Below are 23,753 nucleotides of genomic sequence, written 5' to 3'. Positions count from 1 at the left end.
TTAGAAACTTTAGAACTTCTATCTGCGATTATAACTATTAAATGATTTAATTGCTTGACAGCCCTAATTATAACCAGTGTTGCATTAGTTACTGAAAACCAGTAACTAGTTACAGTTACCAGTTACTTTATTTCAAAAGTAACTCAGTTACTAAATCAGTTACTTACACCAAAAAGTAATGTGTTACTGTGAAAAGTAACTATTTAGTTACTTTTTTTCCTTTTTTTTAAGGCTCCCATTAATGCCCTTTTAGCCTTCATTTCAGTACTGTTATTGCACTGGAGATTAATACAATCTGTTAATCAACTTGACATGCATTGAAAGAGTATATAAGAGAATTGACAGAGTGTGTGTACCTTCAGTGCTGAATGATGAGCAGAGGCAGAGTTTGGAGTGTTTTCTTTAGCTCGCTTTCCATGTTTATGTCCTCACTGTACAGGTATGTGGAAAATGTTTTCCGTGCCATTTGCTGTTTGACGCCGGTATCATGCTAATTTGCAGCCTGAAAGCGGGTGACTCTACTGTAGAAATAGCCTGCATGTCTTCTAGCACATACGCTGCAATGGCTCTATCAATGTTGTCCTGGCTAGCAGTCCCTCCGTTAAAATCCTTAGATGAAGTGTGTCTCTCTTTACTAGCTTTGTCGAAGCATGTTGCTTTTGTAGCTGTTTCAGCAGATTTTAATTGATGTTTTGGGCAGTCGATAGGATCTTTGATCCAAGACACAACTTACATTTAAAGGCCTACTGAAATGAATTGTTTTTATTCAAACGGGGATAGCAGATCCATTCTATGTGTCATACTTGATCATTTCGCGATATTGCCATATTTTTGCTGAAAGGATTTAGTAGAGAACAACGACGATAAAGTTTTCAACTTTTGGTCGCTGATAAAAAAAAAGCCTTGCCCCTACCGGAAGTAGCGTGACGTCACAGGCTGGAGGGCTGCTCAAATTTCCCTATTGTTTACAATGCAGCGAGAGAGATTCGGACAGAGAAAGCGACGATTACCCCATTAATTTGAGCGAGGATGAAAGATTTGTGGATGAGGAAAGTGAGAGTTTGAAGGACTAGCATGCAGTGCAGGATGTATCTTTTTTCGCTCTGACCGTAACTTAGGTACAAGGGCTCATTGGATTCCACACTTTCTAATTTTTCTATTGTGGATCACGGATTTGTATTTTAAACCACCTCGGATACTATATCCTCTTGAAAATGAGAGTCGAGAACGTGAAATGGACATTCACAGTGACTTTTATCTCCACGACAATACATCGGCGAAACACTTTAGCTACGGAGCTAACGTGATAGCATCTGGCTCAAATGCAGATAGAAACAAAATAAATAAACCCCTGACTGGAAGGATAGACAGAAAATCAACAATACTATTAAACCCTGGACATGTAAATACACGGTTAATGCTTTCCAGCTTGGCGAAGCTTAAAAATGCTGTTGCTAACGGCGCCATTGAAGCTAACTTAGCAACGGGACCTCACAGAGCTATGATAAAAACATTAGCGCTCCACCTACGCCAGCCAGCCCTCAGCTGCTCATCAACACCCGTGCTCACCTGCGTTCCAGCGATCGACGGAAGGACGAAGGACTTCACCCGATCATCCGTGCGGTCGGCGGCTAGCGTCGGCTAGCGCTTCTGCTATCCAAGTCAAAGTCCTCCTGGTTGTGTTGCTACAGCCAGCCGCTAATACACCGATCCCACCTACAGCTTTCTTCTTTGCAGTCTTCATTGTTCATTAAACAAATTGCAAAAGATTCACCAACACAGATGTCCAGAATACTGTGGAATTTTGAGATGAAAACAGAGCTTTTTTGTATTGGATTCAATGGTGTACCAATACTTCCGTTTAACTCGTGACGTCACGCGCATACGTCATCATACAAAGACGTTTTCAACCGGACGTTTAGCGGGAAATTTAAAATTGCACTTTATAAGTTAACCCGGCCGTATTGGCATGTGTTGCAATGTTAAGATTTCATCATTGATATATAAACTATCAGACTGCGTGGTCGGTAGTAGTGGGTTTCAGTGGGCCTTTAACTAAAATGTTCTTTTCTTTGTGCTCGACAAAAGAAAAGTGGTGAGAATATCTCCATGTTAAGAAACTCGGCTTCGGTTCCGCCATGATACACACACACACACACACACACACACACACACACACACACACACACACACACACACACACACACACACACACACACACACACACACACACACGCGCCTCTTGTGAGACAGGAAGAATCAGAAGGACGACACCGCAACTCTCCAATAAAACACACTCAGATCTTCTCAGTTTCTAGCCGATACTATATAAAAAATAACGTAAAATAACGCATCATGTAGTAACGGTAACTGAGTTACTGAATATAAAATATAACGCGTTAGACTACTCGTTACCGTCGAAAATAAAGGCGTTATTTTGTAACGCGTTAGTCCCAACACTGATTATGACCTATATACCAAATAGTGTATAGCTAGAATCAATTCTAAATGAAATTGTCACCCCGAAAATTGGAAATGAGTTGTCGAACCATGAGTTGTTGTAAAATTGATTTCCTTAATTTGTAGATATGGGCACCGAATCCTTTACTTTTTTGGCACTGACCGATTCCGAACGGTGCCATGTTACGGTACCTGGGTTGTGCGTGATGTCACGACCAGGTGCAGACTCTGCTAGGAATGTAGCGGTAAATTGTATTCATTATAACCGCAGTAATACTCCTGACGGTTAGAATTACTGTTTTTAATTAAAATGATTGAAAAGCAGCGGACTGACTGGCACTAGCTTGCAAGCTTAAATGCTAACATGAAAACAAGAGACATTAATGCTTTTCCCTATTAAAAAACAACATACTGTAACTCAATCCAAACTTGTGTACATTGAACCTACATGGTCTGTGCTGTTATGACACAGAATGATCGATCTGAGATACGAGACAGAGGTGGTTTTACGGTGCGTTCAAAGACAACTGAAAAGAGTAGGACAACCAAAAAGTAGATCACCCACCAGAAATTATAAATAAAAGTATTTATTTGCAACAAACTTGAAGAAAAATCTTGAAGTGCTACCGTATTAACCAATATTTAAAACAAAAGTTTAGCCATTAAAACAGATACAATACTAAGTTGAGCATTAGAAAAACAAAATACGCAAAATAGAGGCTTGTATAATAACTTTTTTTTTTTTTTTAATCCAAAAGATTTCAGTGTGTCTAAGTACTTTTTGAGCCCATTCAACAATATTGCCATTTTATTAACAGTGATAATTTTGGTCACGATAACCGTGATATAAAATTGTCATATTTTTACATCTCCATTTAGAACCTTTATTTAACCAGATAAGAAAACCCATTGAGATCAAGATCTCTTTCACAAGGGTGACCTGGCCAAGAGGTCAACAGCACATGTCACCAGAGGTGTGGACTCGAGTCACATGACTTGGACTCGAGTCAGACTCGAGTCATGAATTTGATGACTTTAGACTCGACTTGACAAAATGTAAAGAGACTTGCAACTCGACTTAGACTTTAACATCAATGACTTGTGACTTCACTTGGACTTGAGCCTTTTGACTTGACATGACTTGCTACTTTCCCCAAAACCCAAACCTTAAAAAGTTATTTGGGAGCGCTCCGTATCTTTCATTTTATACGTCTGTGTCTATAAGCGTGTGTGCTGCTTGTCAGCGTGCGTGCTGGCAGTACAACAGCCAATCAAATTAAATCTACGTTGTTTTCATCCCACAGCTCTCATCCAATCCAATTGCAGGACAACCACCGAACATGAGTTGTCAAACAATGCGGCAGTGAGAAACAATTATGCCAAAGTTGGTTTTGTTCGGGTATAAAAACTACGACTTGGTCAACAAAAAACGAATTGCCGTATGCAAATCACGCAGTTCGAATATTACAGACGGAGACGCAACAACTTCCAACTTCGTTCGACATTTGAAGTTGCACAAAGAAGGGTAAGTTTTGAATGTAAGATAACGTTTATTGGCTAAGTAACATGACTTTTATTTGCTGTGTAGTTAAATCAGTGAGGCTGTAAACTCACTGCTGACGTTATAACCATAGACATCTTATAAGGGTACGCAGCATTGAGCGCTACTGCCTACTGGCGCAGACGAGACGCGGAGCCGCCATCTTGGAGTGGTGATCCGCTCCACTCAGTGCAATTCATTTGGCAGGAGCAATGAACTGTCAGCAAATTTAATTCATCTTACTTCACTGAATACCACTGATTTTCACGCGTTTTTTTGTCATACGTGTAGCTATGATAACGGACACATGTTTTGGCGTTTTTATTATTCATAGTTTGCTTAACAGTAATATAATATTCTTATACGCTATAAATGACCAGACGTCCGAGATCAAAACTGGGAATATAATCCCAGAGAAAGGGGAAAAAAACGGTCAGCTATTTTTAAGTTGAAGAAACAATATGATTAGATTATATATACATGTGTATATCCTACATAAACAATGTATGAATACATTAGATATCTATATATTTTAGGGACCTATAGACTGTAACTCTGTTGCTGCAGCAGCAGAGAGTTTATTCTGTCTTGACACTTTGTATTGATATTTTGTATTACATTCTTCCCTTAAATGATAATGTTTACAGTGATTGTTTTATATCTATTTTTTTATGTATGTCACTTTGGATAAAAGCGTCTGCCAAATACTTAAACATATATAAACACCTGAAAGTCTTTATATCAGCTAAAACCACCAATCTGTTTCACTGGATTCAGAATAAAACCAAATGCTGTCTTACCCAACAATGTTAGTATTTGAATATTGTTACTTGAAGACTTATTCCTGGTTACAATTATACTGTTAAGAAAGTATTGTCTTATACTTTGCCTAAAATGAGAATGCATCATAATCAGTGGCGGCTGGTGAATTTTGTTTTAGGTGGGGCTGAAAGTTTGTAAACCAAACCCCTGTAGGGGGGTCATCCTCCCCCAGAAGATTTCTTTGTGATTCTCACATACAAATATTGAAGATCTTTGCTCCTTCTCAACTTTGTGGTAATGTTATTTTCATAAAATACAACCAATAGTATGTTAATGTTTGTTTTTGCAAATGTGTTTATTCTGTAAAGGAATTAGTTAAATGTTTAAAATTGTTTAAACTATTAAAATGACTGGTTAATAGTGCTATTATGAATTGCAATGTCAGCACCATTTTTTTCCCTGCAATTTCAAATGCACTTGTTTTAATAAATAAATACAGCGTTTTAAAAGCATACACAATCTGTGTAAAAATATTAGTCTGTGGTTAAAAGGACTTGAAAGGACTCGAAACTCAAAATGCAGGACTTGGGACTTGACTTGAGACTTTCTAGTCTTGACTTTGGACTTGACTCGGGACTTGCCTGTCTTGACTCGGGACTTGACTCGAGACTTGAGGGCAAAGACTTGAGACTTACTTGTGACTTGCAAAGCAATGACTTGGTCCCACCTCTGCATGTCACAGAGCAGTTTCAAAATAAATACATTAAGACATACATTTTAAAATACATAAGAGAACTGTAAAACAACAGAGATTTACATCTTTAAAAACACAGGCACTGTGCAAACGTCTCTCGCTGTTTGTCCCTCAGGACAGAACGGAAGGCTCCAAATGGAAGTAGTTCTGTAAGTTTCAGTTTCGTCTGCAATTCATTCCATGCCATAGGGGCAGCAATGCCAAAAGCTCTTTTGCCAAATTCAGTCCGTACATGAGGAACAGTTAAAACATACAAATTGTTAGAACGTAATGCGTAAGAGCTGCTTTTTCTTTGTAACAGAGTACACAAGTATGGAGGTATTAATCCTAAAAGAGCCTTATAAATTAAAGTCAGCCAATGTGTGTATCTGCGTGCACTCAATGAAGATAAGTCTGACTTCATATACAGTTGACAATGGTGGGTGAGACTACGACAGCCAGTAACAAATCTTAGTGCTGAATGAAAAACACTGTAATAGTGCTATGCTGTTTTCTAAAATCAGATTGAAATGGAGATAAAATATTGTTTGATTCTAAAAAATCCTCTAGCTGGTTACTGATGATCTTCTCAAACAATTTTGCTAAAATGCATAATTTAGAAATTGGTCTGTAATTATTTATATTTGTGGGTTCACCCCCTTTTAGCAGGGGAAGAACAAAGGCCGATTTCCAGATTTTTGGAATGTTTTTACTTGTTAGACTTAGGTTAAAAATATGCGAGAGAGGCTCAGCAACAAAATCAGCAGCCAATTTTAAGAAAAAGGGTTCAATTTGGTCAGGTCCTGCTGCTTTAGTTGTGTCCAGGCTCTTTAGTGCACTGTTTACCTCGGATATTGATACAGGTGTGAACTCAAAAGTGCAGGTGCTGCGTCTATTTACAGCCTGTGGTGTATTTGGTATATTAACATTAGTTAAACCAACATTTGACAATTGAGGATTCAATGACTCAAACAAGGATCCGGCAGAAACAAAATACTCATTAAAACAATTTGATATAGTTGTCTTATCAGACAAAGTACCAGATTGAGTAATTAAAGGACTTGGAAAGTCATTTGTTGTCACATGATTTAAAGAAGCTTTTATGGTTTGCCAAAACTTTTTGGGATCATTTATATGTTTTTTGCATTCATGCAGGTAAAAATCAGACTTGGCCCTCTTAACAAGCGAAGTACATTTATTTCTAAGCTGGCGGAAGCTAAGCCAGTCAGCCTCTGTCTTTGTTTTTCGAGCCCTGGCCCAAGCAACATCTCTCTCTTTGAGAAGGTTTCCAATTGCAGAGGAAAACCAGGGATTATTTCGACCTTTAACTCTAAGTTTTGGAAACGGAGCATGTTTATTGACTATACGTTGAAATTCATTATAAAAGTATTTCAACGCTATCTCAATATCATCAATTAAAGCAACTCTGTTCCACTGAAAGGTAGCTAAATCGTATATAAAAGCTGGGAGGCAAAAGTTTTTAATATTTGTTTTGCATGTAATAGTGGGTTTTGATTTTGGTAGCTTGCAGTTTCTTACAGCTGCAATTGTACAATGGTCACTCAAGTCATTGGCAAACACCCCAGTGCCAGTGTACTTATGGGGAACGTTGGTTAGAATTAGATCAAGTAAAGATGATTTTGAGGAGTTTTTAGTATTGGGTCGAGTTGGGGAAGTGATTAATTGAGTTAAGTTTAGTGAGTTGCATACAGCTTTAAGGTTATCAGAAGAGGAAGTCAACCAGTCAAAATTTAAATCACCAACCAAGAGAAGTTCACTAGCTTTTAACCCACTCATAAAGGATTCAAGCGAGGCAAGGGCTTCAGTGGAGGCAGAGGGAGGTCTATAACAGCCTACAATTGCGAGAGGTTGGCCATGTGAGAATTCAAGCTGCAGGGCAAGGAGTTCAAATTGTTTAGTGATTGACAGTGATGATAATAAGGTAACATTAAATTTGTTTTTGATATACATAGCCACTCCTCCACCTTTTCGAGGACGATCGCATCGGAAGACATTATATCCATTTATAGCAATGTCCTTGTCAGAGACTGCTTTGGTTAGCCAGGTTTCTGATAAGATAAATATGTCTGCATTGGTTGTTTGAATCCAGATTTTGACTAAGTCTAATTTTGGCAGTAGACTTCTAATATTTGAATGAATTAAACCAAGACCTGACCTAGCTCTAAATTCATCAGGAGTACTGATGTTGTACAAAGCTGGGCCTGGATTTGGTTGCACATTGCCTGATAGAAGAAGTAAGAGCAATATAAAAATGTTTCGTTTCATGTGGCAAGGTAACCCGATGACAACATTACTTGGCTTCACAATGTCAAAATGAGTAATTTCAGAAGGAGAAAAACATCTATTTAACACAGAAATACACCATAAATGAAGCTGGTTAGAATTATTTAGCACTGACCCACATGTAGATATCAATAAGCTTTGTGTAAATGCTGTAGTTTCGTAGGACCAGGTGATTGTTATTGCGTTCGGTAGAGTTAAAGGTTGGTGGAGCACCTGGTCAGGTACCCCACTACAATTGCAGAAAACAAGTCCAGGAAAAAGCATTAATATTAAATACAGAGCTTTTGTCAAAGTCATTGTTAAATTGTTTTACTACCTACCCAGGTCCAATATTCAAAGTTCAGATGTCCAGGCTACAGCAGTTGGAAGGCCAAGCTAAGGCTAGCAAAGGCCCAGCTTAGTCAGTCTGAGGCTAAGATAGATCCAGGCTGTGGCAGATGGAAGGCCAAGATGAGCTAGTAGACCCAGTCTGTAGGCAGTGAGAGGCCAAGCTGGGGCTAGGTTAGAGCCAGGCTGTGGCAGATGGAAGGCCAAGATGAAGCTAGCAGACCCAGTCTGTAGGCAGTGAGAGGCCAAGCTGGGGCTAGGTTATAGCCAGGCTGTGGCAGATGGAGGGCCAAGATGCAGCTAGCAGACCCAGACTGTAGGTAGTGGAAGGCCAAGCTGAGACTAGGATAGATCCAGGCTGTGGCAGATGGAAGGCCAAGATGAAGCTAGCAGATCCAGGCTGTGGCAGATGGAAGGCCAGGATGAAGCTAGCAGATCCGGTCTGCAGCTAGCAGATCCTGTCTGTAGGCAGTGGAAGGCCAAAATGAAGTTAGCAGACCCAGTCTGTAGGCAATGGAAGGCCAAGCTGGGGCCAGGATAGATCCGGGCTGTGGCAGGTGGAAGGCCAAAATTTCAGCTAGCAAAACATCTCCTGGCTTCAGCAGGTCAAAGGCCTCCAGATTTCCAAATCCAACAAAAGCAGTCAGAAATGCCACTTTTTGGAAGTCAGCCTTCATTCATCAAATGTTATGCTTAAAACTAGTACAATTTACTTAATTTGGCTAAAAAATAAATTAAAACAGATAGAAATTCAGACCACTTTGACAAGCAGACAAACAAAAGACAGTGCTGTCGGCCATCTTGGATTCACAACAATACCTGGCCAAATCACTCCAGCAGCACTGAGAGCGGACTGAAAAAATGTGCAACATTACCAAGAGGCATTTGGCTTAGTGAATCTAAAAAAAACTGGACAGAAGTTATAATAATCAGCTTATTTGCAAATGTTGCAATAAAAAATTTAGTTTTTTTATTTGGCCCTGCGATGAGGTGGCGACTTGTCCAGGGTCTACCCCGCCTTCTGCCCGAATGCGGCTGAGATTGGCTCCAGCACCCCCCGCGACCCTGAAAGGGACAAGCGGTAGAAAAGGGATGGATGGAATACACAAAAGTACCAAAAATGTGTGCTGTTAAGTACCGGTATCGATTTCCAGGTACCAGGATTTGTTTGATTGATTGATTGAGACTTTTATTAGTAGATAGCACAGTACAGTACATATTCTGTACAGTTGACCACTAAATGGTTACACCCAAATAAGTTTTTCAACTTGTTTAAGTCGGGATCCACGTTAATGTTACTGTATAGCTTCAAATGTGAAAGGTACCTTGCCCTTTTCAGTTAATTTCAGTCGTGGTCCGACTGATGTAATGTCTTTTTACCCACAATCCTTCTGCCGCATTACTGCATCGCCCCGTCTCCTTTCTCAGCCTCGTATTTTCCAGCAAATTCCGCAGTAGGAGCGCACCACTGGGAGCTCCATAACTCTTCCAAATATCAGTGGGTGGATGGAGGGAGTCAGGGGAGCCGTTAAACCTCTTTAGCGCCCTCGGAGACTCATTTGTCTTCACGGAGGAATCCCATTGAACTGATTCGCAGAGAACATTCGTATTATTTTCTCTCTGGTCTGTGAAAATACAAACAAGGGCTAGTCCCAATACAAATAGACTCCACCCAGAATAAAAACAATACTCTCTAACTACTATTAGAAACACACTAGTTTTTTGCCACATCGCAGTGATTTATTAGGGAGTGTTTAACGTCGAGTAAGCCGGTAGCGACATATTGTGGCCATCTTGAAACAACAAGATGGTCGAAGCACTTCGTCTTTGCTGGGGGAAGAAGATCTTTATTGGGCAGGCAGTATTAGGCAGCCAAGAACTCCAAAATAAGCTTGATACTGCGTTGGAAATGACAGGAGGTACAGCAGCAAGTATAAGGAACCTGCTAACGACATTATGAATATGTTTTTTAATGTTATTGGAGCCCTCTCGTCATGAAATGGCATCTACATAGTCACCTATACACTCCTTTAATTCAATATAACAGACATGATCATAGAAAAATAAGACGTATACTGTACTGAGTGTAGGAGCCAAGGTCTAATCTAGTGGTCAATAGGGGTGTAGCGATATTGCAGTTTCAAAGTCTTCCCAACAATGCCATGCTGTATCAAACACAAACTCGGAGTGTAGTTTTACTCTGGCGCTTTAGCGTTGGCCGGGTCTCGAAAAGAAACATCTCCCAGAATCTTCTGCGCAGCGCGGGGCCGACAAGGTGCGGGGCGTGGAACGCCGTAAGCAGGAAGTGAAGTGTGTTTGATGAGAAAAATTCATCAAAATCCATCCATAACTGTTAGTCTGTTTGTTATCAACATGACGCAAGCAAACCTTGGCAAAAACAAAACCTTTTTGGCGAAGGTAAAAAATCTGCGCCCCTTTTGTCTTGAGCGTTTCCAAGGCGACACAGCCAGCCGGTCACGTCGCACAACACAGAGGGAAATCACAGAAAAAATATGAGTAAACTGAATAGCTATTTGATAAGTCCTCAATCCATCCATCCATTTTTCACTGCTAGTCTCTCTTGAGCCTATCCAGCTCCACTCTGCTGGAAGGTGGGGTACACCCTGGACAAGTTGCCAACACATAAACCATCACCCAGAAAATATATTTGAAACCAAATATCAGTTTGTGAGATATTTATTATTATTAAAAGTTATATTTTTAGTTAACTTTTCTGAGAAACAGTATTTTCCAAACTGATATCAACATGTCCACTGTGGAGGACACTGCTTCTCAGAAAGTCAAAGTTGAAGTAAAATGAACATTATTGTTTTGCATTTGTTACACATAATATTTACATCTTCAATTTAAAGACATTCAACTGTTTTTTCAATATTTGCTTAAAACACATGCACAATTCTTTGCACTTAAAAAATCATGTTCGCAGTAATAAATATGATTAGAACATTTTAGCATTATGTTTGTATACATTTATAGTAAGTGTGTTTATCCTAAACATTCCTGGTACTTCATGACTACGGCATTATGAAGTCTTTTTTTTTTAGACATATACCACAATAATATCGTATTGTGGCCTCAATACTGTGTTAATATCGTACCGTGAGATTTTGATACCGATACTACTATAGTATCGATATGTTTAGTTCATTAAGCAAATGTATGCTTAAAGGCCTACTGAAATTATTTTTTTTATTTAAACGGGAATAGCAGATCCATTCTATGTGTCATACTTGATCATTTCGCGATATTGCCATATTTTTGCTGAAAGGATTTAGTAGAGAAAATCGACGATAAAGTTCGCAACTTTTGCTCGCTGATAAAAAAAAAGCCTTGCCTGTACCAGAAGTAGCGTGACGTCACAGGAGCTAGTATTCCTCACAATTCCCCATTGTTTACAATGGAGCGAGAGAGATTCGGACCGAGAAAGTGACGATTACCCCATTAATTTGAGCGAGGATGAAAGATTCGTAGATGAGGAACGTTACAGTGAAGGACTTGAGAGGCAGTGATGGACGTATCTTTTTTCGCTCTGACCGTAACTTAGGTACAAGCTGGCTCATTGGATTCCACACTCTCCTTTTTCTATTGTGGATCACGGATTTGTATTTTAAACCACCTCGGATACTATATCCTCTTGAAAATGAGAGTCGAGCACGCGAAATGGACATTTAAAGTAACTTTTATCTCCAAGACAATACATCGGTGACACACTTAGCTACTGAACGTGAAAGCGTCGTTCTCAAATGAAGATAGAAACAAAATAAATAAACCCCTGACTGGAAGGATAGACAGAAGACCAACAATAATATTAAACCATGTACATGTAACTACACGGTTAAAAATTCTCAGCCTGGTAAGGCTTAACTATGCTGTTGTTAACGACGCTAAGGCTAATTTAGCAACTTAGCAACCGGACCTCACAGAACTATGTACTCTCTCCTTTTTCTATTGTGGATCACGGATTTGTATTTTAAACCACCTCGGATACTATATCCTCTTGAAAATGAGAGTCGAGCACGCGAAATGGACATTTAAAGTGACTTTTATCTCCAAGACAATACATCAGTGACACACTTAGCTACTGAGCTAACGTGATAGCGTCGTTCTCAAATGAAGATAGAAACAAAATAAATAAACCCCTGACTGGAAGGATAGACAGAAGACCAAAAATACTATTAAACCGTGTACATGTACACGGTTAAAAATTCTCAGCCTGGTAAGGCTTAAAAATGCTGTTGCTAAAGACGCTAAGGCTAATTTAGCAACTTAGCAACCGGACCTCACAGAACTACGATAAAACATTAGCGCTCCACCTACGCCAGCCAGCCCTCATCTTCCCATCAACAGCCGTGCTCACCTGCATTCCAGCGATCAACGGCGCGACGAAGGACTTCATCCGTGGGTTTGGCGGCAAGCATCGGCTAGGCGTCTGCTTTCAGGATAAGTAGTCCTTGTTGTGTTGCTGTAAGTATTGTAATGCCCCGCAGTGGAGAAGGAGTCACACAGACGAGGATGCGCTGCTCAATCGCTTTATTAACAAGCGGTAACTGGTTGTAGTTCAAAAAGTAACGCACACACATACACGAGCTGCTGTTAGCCAAAACTCACGCTCACACACACTCAAGTTCTCCGCCAACTCACTCGCGCATGCGCGTTCCCCAAACCCTTAAAGACACAGTACACTAATGCAAATATCATCCCATCGGGTACGATGGGGTCCAACCACTTCTGTTGCTTTTGTGACGTCACGCGCATAAATCATATCCAAAGGAGTTTTTCAACCGGAAGTGTGGCGGGAATTTAAAATTGCACTTTATAAGTATTGGCATGTGTTGCAATGTTAAGATTTCATCATTGATATATAAACTATCAGACTGCGTGGTTGGTAGTAGTGGGTTTCAGTAGTCCTTTAAATGCCTAATTTAGGCCAAAATACTTAAATACCTAAAAGAAAACCTCCGATAGAGTGAAGCCGCAAACTTTGATGTGGCGAGGGACGACTGTAATGCTTACCATGACATGGAACGTCAACAACTATTATTCAAAAAGCAGACATGCTGAAAAGCTGGAACCACTTCCCATGACTTTACAATTTTTAAATACCTATAGTATAAAGTAAATAACATGTAGCTTGTACGCCATAGAAAACAACAAAACACCCCGCCCCAAAAAAAGTTAGATTTTTATTTTTTACTATGCTTATTTTGTAATTATGAATGTACCAAGCAGCCTCTGGTGATGCCACAGTCTGTAAACACACTGCATGTCACTTCACGCACCTATTCGGTTTACATTAGTTGTATTTGTTTTCTGTACTGTGAATTTCGATACTTTTTGGTACTTTTTGATACTTTTCTAAATAAAAGGGGACCACAATAAATGCCATTATTGGCTTTATTTTAACAAAAAATCTTAGGGTACATTAAACATATGTTTCTTATTGCAGGTTTGTCCTAAAGTAAAATAGTAAACATACGAGACAACTTGTCTTTTATTAGTAAGTAAGCAAACAAAGGCTCCTAATTTAGTCTGCTGACATATGCAGTAACATATTGTGTCATTTTTGATTATATTATTTTGTCAAAATTATTAAGGACAAGTGTTAGAAAATAAATTAATAATCTACTTGTTCATTTACTGTTAATATCTGCTTACTTTCTGTTTTAACATGTTCTATCTACACTTCTGTTAAAATGTAATAATCACTTATTCTTTTGTTGTTTGGATGCTTTACATTAGTTTTGGACGATACCACAAAATTGGGTATCATTCCGATACCAAGTCGTTACAGGATCATACATTGGTCATATTCAAAGTCCTCATGTGTCCAGGGACATATTTCCTGCCTTTATAAACATATATTTTTTTTTTTTTAAACGAAAGATGTTGTGATGCCAAAAAATATTGACGTAATCATAGTAGTATCGACTAGATACGCTCTTGTACTTGGTATCATTACAGTGGATGTCAGGTGTAGATACACCAATGGCGTTTGTTTACATTTTGACGCCGGTGAGCCACGGTTTGTACTGATACTTGTAAGAAACGTACTTTATTAGGCGCCATGAAGACGAGGATTAGTGATTTAGAATTCGCTACAATACTGCAGACTGCGGCTGGACTTTAGCCGCTAGCTAGCTAGCCATGTCGTAAAGCACTTCTTCCTGAGGGCGTTTCGATAAAGGTGAAGTCACCCTTATCGTTAGTTTTTAAGCCAAAATGCGTCTGTGCTCCCTTTTCTTTCTACACCAGTGGTGTAGACAGAACAGGCAACCTTGTTGGAGGTACCGAACCCCACCAGTTTCATATGCGCATTCACCGAACCCTTCTTTAGTGAAAAATAAAATGTTTTTTTTTTTTCAAATTCAAGACAAAGTTATATGTTTTTGGTAACACTTTAGTATGGGGAACATATTCTAAGTCAGTGGTTCTCAACCTTTTTTCAGTGATGTACCCCCTGTGAACATTTTTTTAATTCAAGTACCCCCTAATCAGAGCAAAGCATTTTTGGTTGAAAAAAAGAGATAAAGAAGTAAAATACAATACTATGTCATCAGTTTCTGATTTATTAAATTGTATAACAATGCAATATATTGCTCATTTGTTGTGGTCTTTCTTGAACTATTTGGAAAAAAAGATATAAAAATAACTAAAAACTTTTTGAAAAATAAACAAGTGATTCAATTATAAATAAATATTTCTACACATAGAAGTAATCATCAACTTAAAGTGCCCTCTTTGGGGATTGTAATAGAGATCCATCTGGATTCATGAACTTAATTCTAAACATTTCTTCACAAAAAAATAAATCTTTAACATCAATATTTATGGTACATGTCCACAAAAAATCTAGCTGTCAACACTAAATATTGCATTGCTGCATTTCTTTTCACAGTTCTTTTTGACAGACATTTTTAAAAAATCTGACGTACCCCTTGGCATACCTTCAAGTACCCCCAGGGGTACACGTACCCCCATTTGAGAACCACTGTTCTAAGTAACAAAGACTTATTTGGTTAGGGACCCGACTTAAACTAGTTGAAAAACTTATTTGGGTGTTACCATTTAGTGGTCAATTGTACGGAATATGTACTATACTGTGCAATCTACCAATAAAAGTTTCAATTAATCAATCAAAAAAAGGGTTAGGGTTAGAGGGTTAGGGTCAGGGTTAGAGGGTTAGGGTTATAATAAGGCCATGCAGAATAAGGCATTAATAAGTACTTAATAATGACTAGTTAAGAGCCAATATGTTACTAATTTGCATGTTAATAAGCAACTAATTAATGGTGAATATGTTCCCCATACTAAAGTGTTACCATGTTTTTTACTGGTGCACAAAATGAACCGTGTTCAAAGAACAAAACCAACACAGTGCATAAACTCACAACAAATTACACACCTGCAAATCAGTGTGACTTCTGCTGTTGCCGTATCCGTAATACGCCGATAGGGAAAAGTTTTTATTTACACGATGAGTCGGGTGTGTCTTGACCTCTGCCGAACCCCTGAGCCCGACTCACCGAGCCCCTAGGGTTCGATCGAACCCAGGTTAAGAACCACTGGTCTACACACTGTGTCTGCTTGTAAGTACTTCGTGCGTGTGCGCTCCCGAACATGCTCTTTTGCTCGTAAACTAGCAATGACGTGACGTGATGACGACGGGGGCGCGGGGGAGTGGTACTTTTTAGAGGCGGTATAGTACCGAATATGATTCATTAGTATCGCGGTACTATACTAATACCGGTATACCGTACAACCCTAGTGTGTGTGTGTACTTAGCCTACGTGTTTGCTGTGTGATGTTGCCTTTTGCTTTTTATCAAGTTAATTTAGTGTGGCACTGGTTGTTGCCTGCATTAGTAAAAAGTTCCTTTCTGCATTGATCTTGTTGTGCTTCTGACCACTTAAGGAAATACTTTTTGGTCCTATTTATTATATCATTATCAAGAGGTCATGAATTGACTCCCTTTTTGTTCTTTTGATTATCCTATGCCTCACCTGATGTGAAGGTCAGCGCAGGTGACGGCAACACTGCCTGACGGAAGGCATCATACCCTGCATTGTGAACTCGGCACATGAATCTCAGTTAGATTTTTCATGCCGACGAGGATTAAAGAGGCTCCTTTTTGAAGTCGGCTTATGTAAACTTGTAAAAGAAAATGTTTTAAATGATAATCGTTCTCCAGGGAGGCGTCGTAAAGTCACGGTCTGCAAGATTTCATTGACGAGCGTGTCGTTTTTGAAGTGAAGTTGTAAAAAAACAAAACGTTTTAAATGACAATTCCTCTCAGGGGAAGGACTCTAAACTCTTACACACAATTGCTTCCCTCAGTTTGAGGCATAAGCAGGCACCTTTTTTGTACATTTTTTTTTTTCTTTTTACATTTGACTTTCATCCATCATAGCTGGACTCGTGCCCGCGGCTCTGCCTTTCATTTCCGCCGACTGCGACGCTGCTCGCCTTCAGGTCGTCTGACGGCGGCCACCCAGAGCACCGCGACTCACAACACTTTGTCCTGTCGAGGCGCTGCCAGGATGACGGGTTTGACGTTAGCTCGCTTGTTGACCACTCAAGATGGATCTTTACTTGTGACTTTCCAACCGCGCCGCTAATATCGCACCACTGAATGTTTTTCTACACTTTCACCATGCACGTGTGTGTTTGGGAGCGCTGTTTCTCATGGCTGGACTACAGAGCACTAAAGCGACTCTCTGGTGGGACGTCAAACTGCCCAACGTATCCTTCCTGTGTGTGTCTCTCCTCAGCGTAGACAGGAAGTAGTAGCGAGTGTGTGTTCCTGTGCAAGTGTAGTTGTGTAGCGCTGTGTGCACTTGTGTTGCTACCAGTGGTGCATGCATTAACATCAAAAGTTTGTTTTTACGTGCTCTTACGAATGTATTGGTTTTTGAATATAATAGAATAGATCAGGAGTCACCAACGCGGTGCCCGCGAGCACCAGGTCGCCCGTAAGGACCAGATGAGTCGCCCGCTGGCCTGTTGTAAAAATAGCTCAAATAGCAGCACTTACCAGTATGCTGCCTCTATTTTTTAAATTGTATTTATTTACTAGTGTGACAGTCCCAACTGTCGTGCGGGTTCTCAGGACCATCCAGGGAAAACATTGTCGTGAGACGGTTTAGACTTCTTTATTATTTCAATCACAGTCTTTTGCGTGCTTTTCAGCAGCTGCCTTTTTTCTCACGTGAGCACACGAATGGTTTCCTCCCGTCCGCCGTCTTTCTCCGTCTCCTCCCTTGATGTTCACGTCTCTCGCCCTTTTATACGGTCCGAGAGGGTGATTGCACGGTCCACAGCTGCGCGCTCCACGCACCTTATGCTGATTGCGGCGTCGCTCCCAGCGCGCCCCGCCTTGCCGCTCCCTCGTCCACGCCTCCTCGCCACGATTTTGGAGCGGGCGCCGTCGGTCCGCCGGCCCCGCCTCCCCACAACTAACAAGCTGGTCTCGCTTTGCTCGACATTTTTATATCTAAGAGAGACAAAACTCAAATAGAATTTGAAAATCCAAGAAAATATTTTAAAGACTTGGTCTTCACTTGTTTAAATAAATTCATTTATTTTTTTACTTTGCTTCTTATAACTTTCAGAAAGACAATTTTAGAGAAAAAATACAACCTTAAAAATGATTTTTAAACACATATACCTTTTTACCTGTTAAATTCCTTCCTCTTCTTTCCTGACAATTTAAATCAATGTTCAAGTAATTTTTTTTTTTATTGTAAAGAATAAATACATTTTAATTTAATTCTTCATTTTAGCTTCTGTTTTTTCGACGAAGAATATTTGTTAAATATTTCTTCACACTTATTATGATTAAAATTCAAAAAAATTATTCTGGCAAATCTAGAAAATCTGTAGAATCAAATTTAAATCTTATTTCAAAGTCTTTTGAATTTCTTTTAAAATTTTTGCTCTGGAAAATCTAGAAGAAATAATGATTTGTCTTTGTTAGGAATATAGCTTGGTCCAATTTGTTATATATTCTAACAAAGGGCAGATTGGATTTTAACCTATTTAAAACATGTCATCAAAATTCTAAAATTAATCTTAATCAGGAAAAATTACTAATGATGTTCTATAAATTATTTTTATTTTTATTTTTTATTTTACATGAATTATTATTTGTACAAACATGGTGCAAAGTAATTCATGATTTGTTAAAAAAATGTTAGTGGCTAGCTAGTTAAAATGTGATATTGTGATTTCACAAGACTGTCTTAAAAGTGATCATTTGAAAATGTTCAATTTGAAAAATGTGCACTTAGAGAAAATATAAAAATAAAGTGTTGCATATTGATCTGTTTCTATATATATTTAATGTGAGAAATCATTAAGATGATCAGTGTTTCCACAAAGATAAATATCATTAATTATTAATAATAACATAGAGTTAAAGGTAAATTGAGCAAATTGGCTATTTCTGGCAATTTATTTAAGTGTGTATCAAAATGGTAGCCCTTCGCATTAATCAGTACACAAGAAGTAGCTCTCGGTTTCAAAAAGGTTGGTGACCCCTGGAATAGATCATTTTTATTGTTGTTGCAAGAAATGAACTTTTCAGTACAACCCGTCCAAGAACAGACTTGCGGTATACAGTTACAGGAGTATACAGAACAAAAAGACTGATGGGTAGGAAAAAAGCGAGAAATGGAGGAGGAGGAGGAGGAGGAGGAGGAGGAGGAGGAGGAGGAGGAGGAGAGAAAAAAAGCAACTCCCCAACTAAGCTCCTGAAAGGGGTAGGGGGTTCAGTTTGAGACCACAACAGATTGTGAAAGAGGACGACCTAGAGGGGATTATCGATGTTATGTTGCAAGTAGGGCTGCAACTAACAACTAATTTGATAATCGATTAATCTGTCGATTATTACTTCGATTAATAATCGGATAAAAGAGACAAACTACATTTGTATCCTTTCCAGTATTTTATTTTTAAAAAAAACAGCATACTGGCACCATACTTATTTTGATCATTATTTCTCAGCTGTTTGTAAATGTTGCAGTTTATAAATAAAGGTTTATAAAAAATTTAAAAAAATAAATTAAAATCGAAAAAGTAGCCTCTGCACATGCGCACAGCATAGATCCAATGAATCGATGACTAAATTAATCGCCAACTATCTTTATAATCGATTTTAATCGATTCAGCCCTAGTTGCAAGCTACATTTTTTTATACACAAAAGTTGAGTTGAGTTGAGTTGTTCAGTTTGAGTTTATTTCGAACATGCAAGCATACAACATGATGCATCACAATTTCCAGTTTCTCTTTTCAACATGTTCGAAAAGGAGTAGGAAGAAGCAGAGCTTATTTAATCCTACCCCTTTTTCTTTTACATAACAGTTGCTAAAACTATTTGTTCACTTCCTGTTCTCAATTTATTCACAATATACTCCATAAGTAATCACAATAAAAATAAATAAATAATAATTGGTGAAGTAAGTTATATTTCATATGATGAGATAAGTAAGATTATTTTGAGAATGAAAGAATGGATGGATGAAATACATTCAGAATGTTTATCATGGTTCTTCTTCTTTGTACTTTGTAAACACTTTAAGTTTGAAGGGTTTCTTAGAGGATTATATTAGTACATTGTTTGATTGCTTCGCTTAATCCATTCCATAATTTAATTCCACAAACTGATATACTGAAGGTCTTAAGTGTTGTACGTGCGTACAAATGTTTTAAATTACATTTTTCTCTAAGATTATATTTCTCCTCTTTTTTTGAGAAGAATTGTTGTATATTCTTGGGTAGCAGGTTATAGTTTGATTTGTGTATAATTTTAGCTGTTTGCAAATTCACTATGTCATGGAATTTCAGTATCTTTGATTCCATAAATAAAGGATTTGTATGTTCTCTATATCCAACATTATGTATTATTCTAACTGATCTAGTTCTTAAAGTGAAACCCACATTTTCCAAGTGGACTAATGATTTCAAGTTATTAAAAAAATATTGGAAAATCGTTAAAAATAAAAAGCCCTCAAATTATTGTTGATTTGGGGGAATTTTAAATAGCCTAATATTTTCGTATTTTAATTTATTTATTTTTTTCGCATTTGTATTGATTTAATTGTTGTCTCATATATTTACTTACTTTCTTTAATGTTTTTGTTTACACATAAATATTGATTGCCCGACCTTGTGAATGTCTGGAATCATGTAGAGAACTAGGTGTGCCTTTATTTGTTTGTATGTTGTTGCATTTACTGTTTGTGTGTTCAATTGTTCAATAAAAAACAAAAACAAGTAGCACTTATATTTACGACACACAAAAACCCAAGACTCGCATTCGGTCATAAGCACAGCCATCAGGGCGCTGCTATGTAGTCGATCAGGTGAAGGCGTGGGATGGGGTGTGGGGGCTATGTATACATATCTGTGTAGTTGTAGTAGTAGTCCGTGGGGGCGTTGTTTGTCATAAGCCTGGAAGTCGCTCCGTTCGGCAGCACAAAACAGTGTCAAAATCCAGGTGTCCTTAAATAAAGGGGGCAGGAATTCAGAGCGTCTTTCGCTACAATGGTCTCACTGGGGTGTTTACTGCATGATCCTGCCAAGGCAAATGCAGAGGGAGCCAAATTGTAGATAAAGATTGTTTTGGTTAGGGCGAGCAAAGACAATTCAATGGTTTGTGTGCTGTAGTTGTCTGTTCTGGCTCTAATTGATCATAATTTCTCCTTGCAGAGCCGAAAGCTTCTCCAACATGTTATCCTGTTGGCTATTTACTCCAGAAACCAGAAAAGTCTTATTGCCAATCCTTCAATTACTTGTGGCAGTTTTGGGTACCTTGAACGGCTAAGGGAATCTTTTGAATTTGTTTATACACCAGTGCAACGCTTACTCTAATCAGCAGGTGGGAGAGGAGAGGGAAGCGTCCGCCTTTGTTGAGAGCCAGACAGAAAACACACACAGTGGATGCTGATTAAGTCAGTCCTGTCATGTCGCCAACCAATTTACAGTATGTAAGGTTGTATCATTACCTCATTCCTGTGAGAATCCTGCGTGTGACTGAAGCGTTAAAGAGTGGGGCTATCCAGGACTAGCTGCAGTGTGCTCAAACAACCACCAGGTAGCATCTGTGAGAAGATAATACTGTATCATCTATTTCTCTTTCTGGCTTATCAGTTCTTCTCAGGTCGGTAGTGCATTCTTCACGCATTCTTCACTCACGCTTTAAGTGAGGGATGAGGCAAAAACTAACCCAGACCCACTGTGTGTCAAAACAAGTCTGCTTCTTATTGCTAAAAAAGTGCCCGCTTAAAATGGCGTCAACAAACCTGTTAGGCCGCTTTTGTCCACATAGGATTTGAGACTCAAACATATGTTCAGGTATTGTCAACATTCTAATTAGCGCAGCACACCACAACAGTATGTTTAATCCACAGTAACATACACAGTGATTTTCTGTTCAGTGGAAAATAAGTTTCAAAATAAAAGCATGGCAGTATTTATCTGGATTCTGTTTAGCTTTGTTGTCATTGTAGTCAAGACTTACATGGAATTTAGTGTAGCAACATTTAAGTAAGAATTAAGGCTGTCAAACTATTAAAATATTTATTTGTGATTAATTGCATTTCGTCTATAGTTAACTCATTAATCACAAGTTTTTTTTAATCTTCAATAAGTGTACCTTAGACAGATGCTTTTCAAGTTTATAATGCTATCAAGATGGGACTGGATAATTTGTTGGCTTTATGCAAATGTTTATTAATTAAATTGTTTTTTAAATTATTTTTTGTAATCGGCTCAACACAAAATGGACACAAACACTCTTTTATGGACACACAGACAAACTCTCACTAAAAAACAAACACACGTCACACATCTCACACGTGCTTATTACCACTTCTGACACAGGCTCAATTTTAAAACAAACCTTATATAAATGACAGTTGAAAAAATTTACTGGGTGTCACTTTATTTCAATAAAAATATGCATAAGACATTCTCCTATTGTCTCTGGACTAAATCACAAATAAAAGTGCAAGCAGTGGTTTCGGTTTCAATAGTGATTATGGCGACAATCGTTTGTCAAGTCTGAGGGCAACAAGATAAACGGGTTGCATTGTATTATATAATTTTAATATACATAAAAAGTATTTGGGCTTTTTGGAATCTTTTTTTTTTAAAGCTTATTAATTTTTAGAGTTGCATGGTGAGCTGGATCCACCCACATTTGCTTAAATTTGTAAAATAAGATCTATTATAAGAAATAAATACACATTCAAAATTGTGTAACGTTATTGAAATACTTGAAATATTTCAATACAAGCTGATAGGGGAGCCGGAAATAATCAATTATTTTTATTGCGATTCTGAATTGATTCAACATTTTCTGGAATTGTTTTTTTCATCCCTGCACTTATTTACTGCTCCGATACTGTACATCATACCACAGCCAAAGGGGAGCTTTGGTAACGTTTAACCTGCTTTGAAAATATTTTATAATAATTTATACATAGTACCAAATAAAATATTGCGAGAATCTGTTTCAATGGAAAATCGATTCTGATTCGATCGTCAGCCCAACAATCAGAATTGAATGAATTTATAATGTAATTGAAATGTCCTGTAGTGCAATGAGAGAATTGCCTAAGCAATATTTTAATCATTCACTGTAAAAAACAATACAGTAAACTTGCAGCTCAGTTGCCAGAATTTTAGAGTAAAATGTTCAGTATTTTTTTTACACCGTTAGTGTAAATGGAAAATCAAAATTGACTGAGCTGCCAGGTTTTTTTTAACTGTAAAATGTGTTTATTTCATTAATCACATATTCATAAAAGTAAAACAGTGTATTATTAGTATGTTGCCCAGTGCAAAAATATTAATTGGTTACACTTATCTAATATCACAAACAAATACTACAGTGATGATTATATATGATGAACTGGTGTAATCATCCCCACTAGCCCACTAGATGGAGCACTTTTTGTTTTTGTCCACTCAATCCAAAAGTTGTCTTTTGGTGTACATTGTGGTGGTCTGCAGCGTTGAGCACAGCTGTACGTTGCTGAAAGGTATTACAATTATATTGAAAGTGCTTGGAAACGTCTTAAATGTGATCTTGAAAAATAGTTTATTATTAAAGAGAAGTACTTTCAGTAAGATTAATGAACACCATTATTTGGTCCAAAAAGCAATATTAGCTTAGAGAAGTCAGAAGTGAGCAGTCAAATAAAATACAATTGAATTGATAGTTTGGGTCTTAAACCTTCTGCAGAAAGTAACCTGACACAAAAACGTCAGTAAATCATTTTTTTATTCATTTAAATACTTGTAATACTTTGCAGTGGCCGGAAACCTAAACCTGGACCAAAATTCTGGCTCTTTTTGGCATATCATTTACACTCAACACTTATCTCCCTGCTCACAAAAACTGCTAATATTTATTTACGTGTTACGCTTTTATTAAAAGGTACATTTGTACTTATACTTACTACCTGCGAATTATGAATAAAAGCAATAAAGGAGAACAGCACTTATTTTATTGGAGTTGTGCCTATTATTCACAAGCCATATGTAAGATAAGAACATGTACTGTATGTTTTTCTTTTTTATGCATTCTAAATCATTAATAAACA

At 38.1% G+C, this 23,753-nt stretch overlaps 1 protein-coding gene across 3 annotated transcripts in view; it reads left to right on the top strand.

The window, feature by feature from the left end:
• agmo (alkylglycerol monooxygenase) overlaps nt 1-23,753 on the top strand; it is a 225,284-nt gene that overhangs the window by 182,087 nt on the left and 19,444 nt on the right. Inside the window, exon 13 of one of the 3 annotated variants that reach the window (XM_062062715.1) lies at nt 12,495-12,817. The exons of the other annotated variants lie outside the window; for them this stretch is intronic. Coding sequence (XP_061918699.1) covers nt 12,495-12,572 — 78 coding nt within the window. The 3' untranslated portion in view covers nt 12,573-12,817. Of the gene's footprint in view, nt 1-12,494; nt 12,818-23,753 lie in introns of those variants that run through there. 3 annotated transcript variants of the gene reach the window in all.

The sequence above is a fragment of the Entelurus aequoreus genome, linkage group LG11 (assembly GCF_033978785.1).
Source record: "Entelurus aequoreus isolate RoL-2023_Sb linkage group LG11, RoL_Eaeq_v1.1, whole genome shotgun sequence".
Taxonomy (NCBI): Eukaryota; Metazoa; Chordata; class Actinopteri; order Syngnathiformes; family Syngnathidae; genus Entelurus; species Entelurus aequoreus.
The sequence above is the reverse complement of the archived record's forward strand: the minus strand, read 5'-3'. Positions and strand labels throughout refer to the sequence as shown.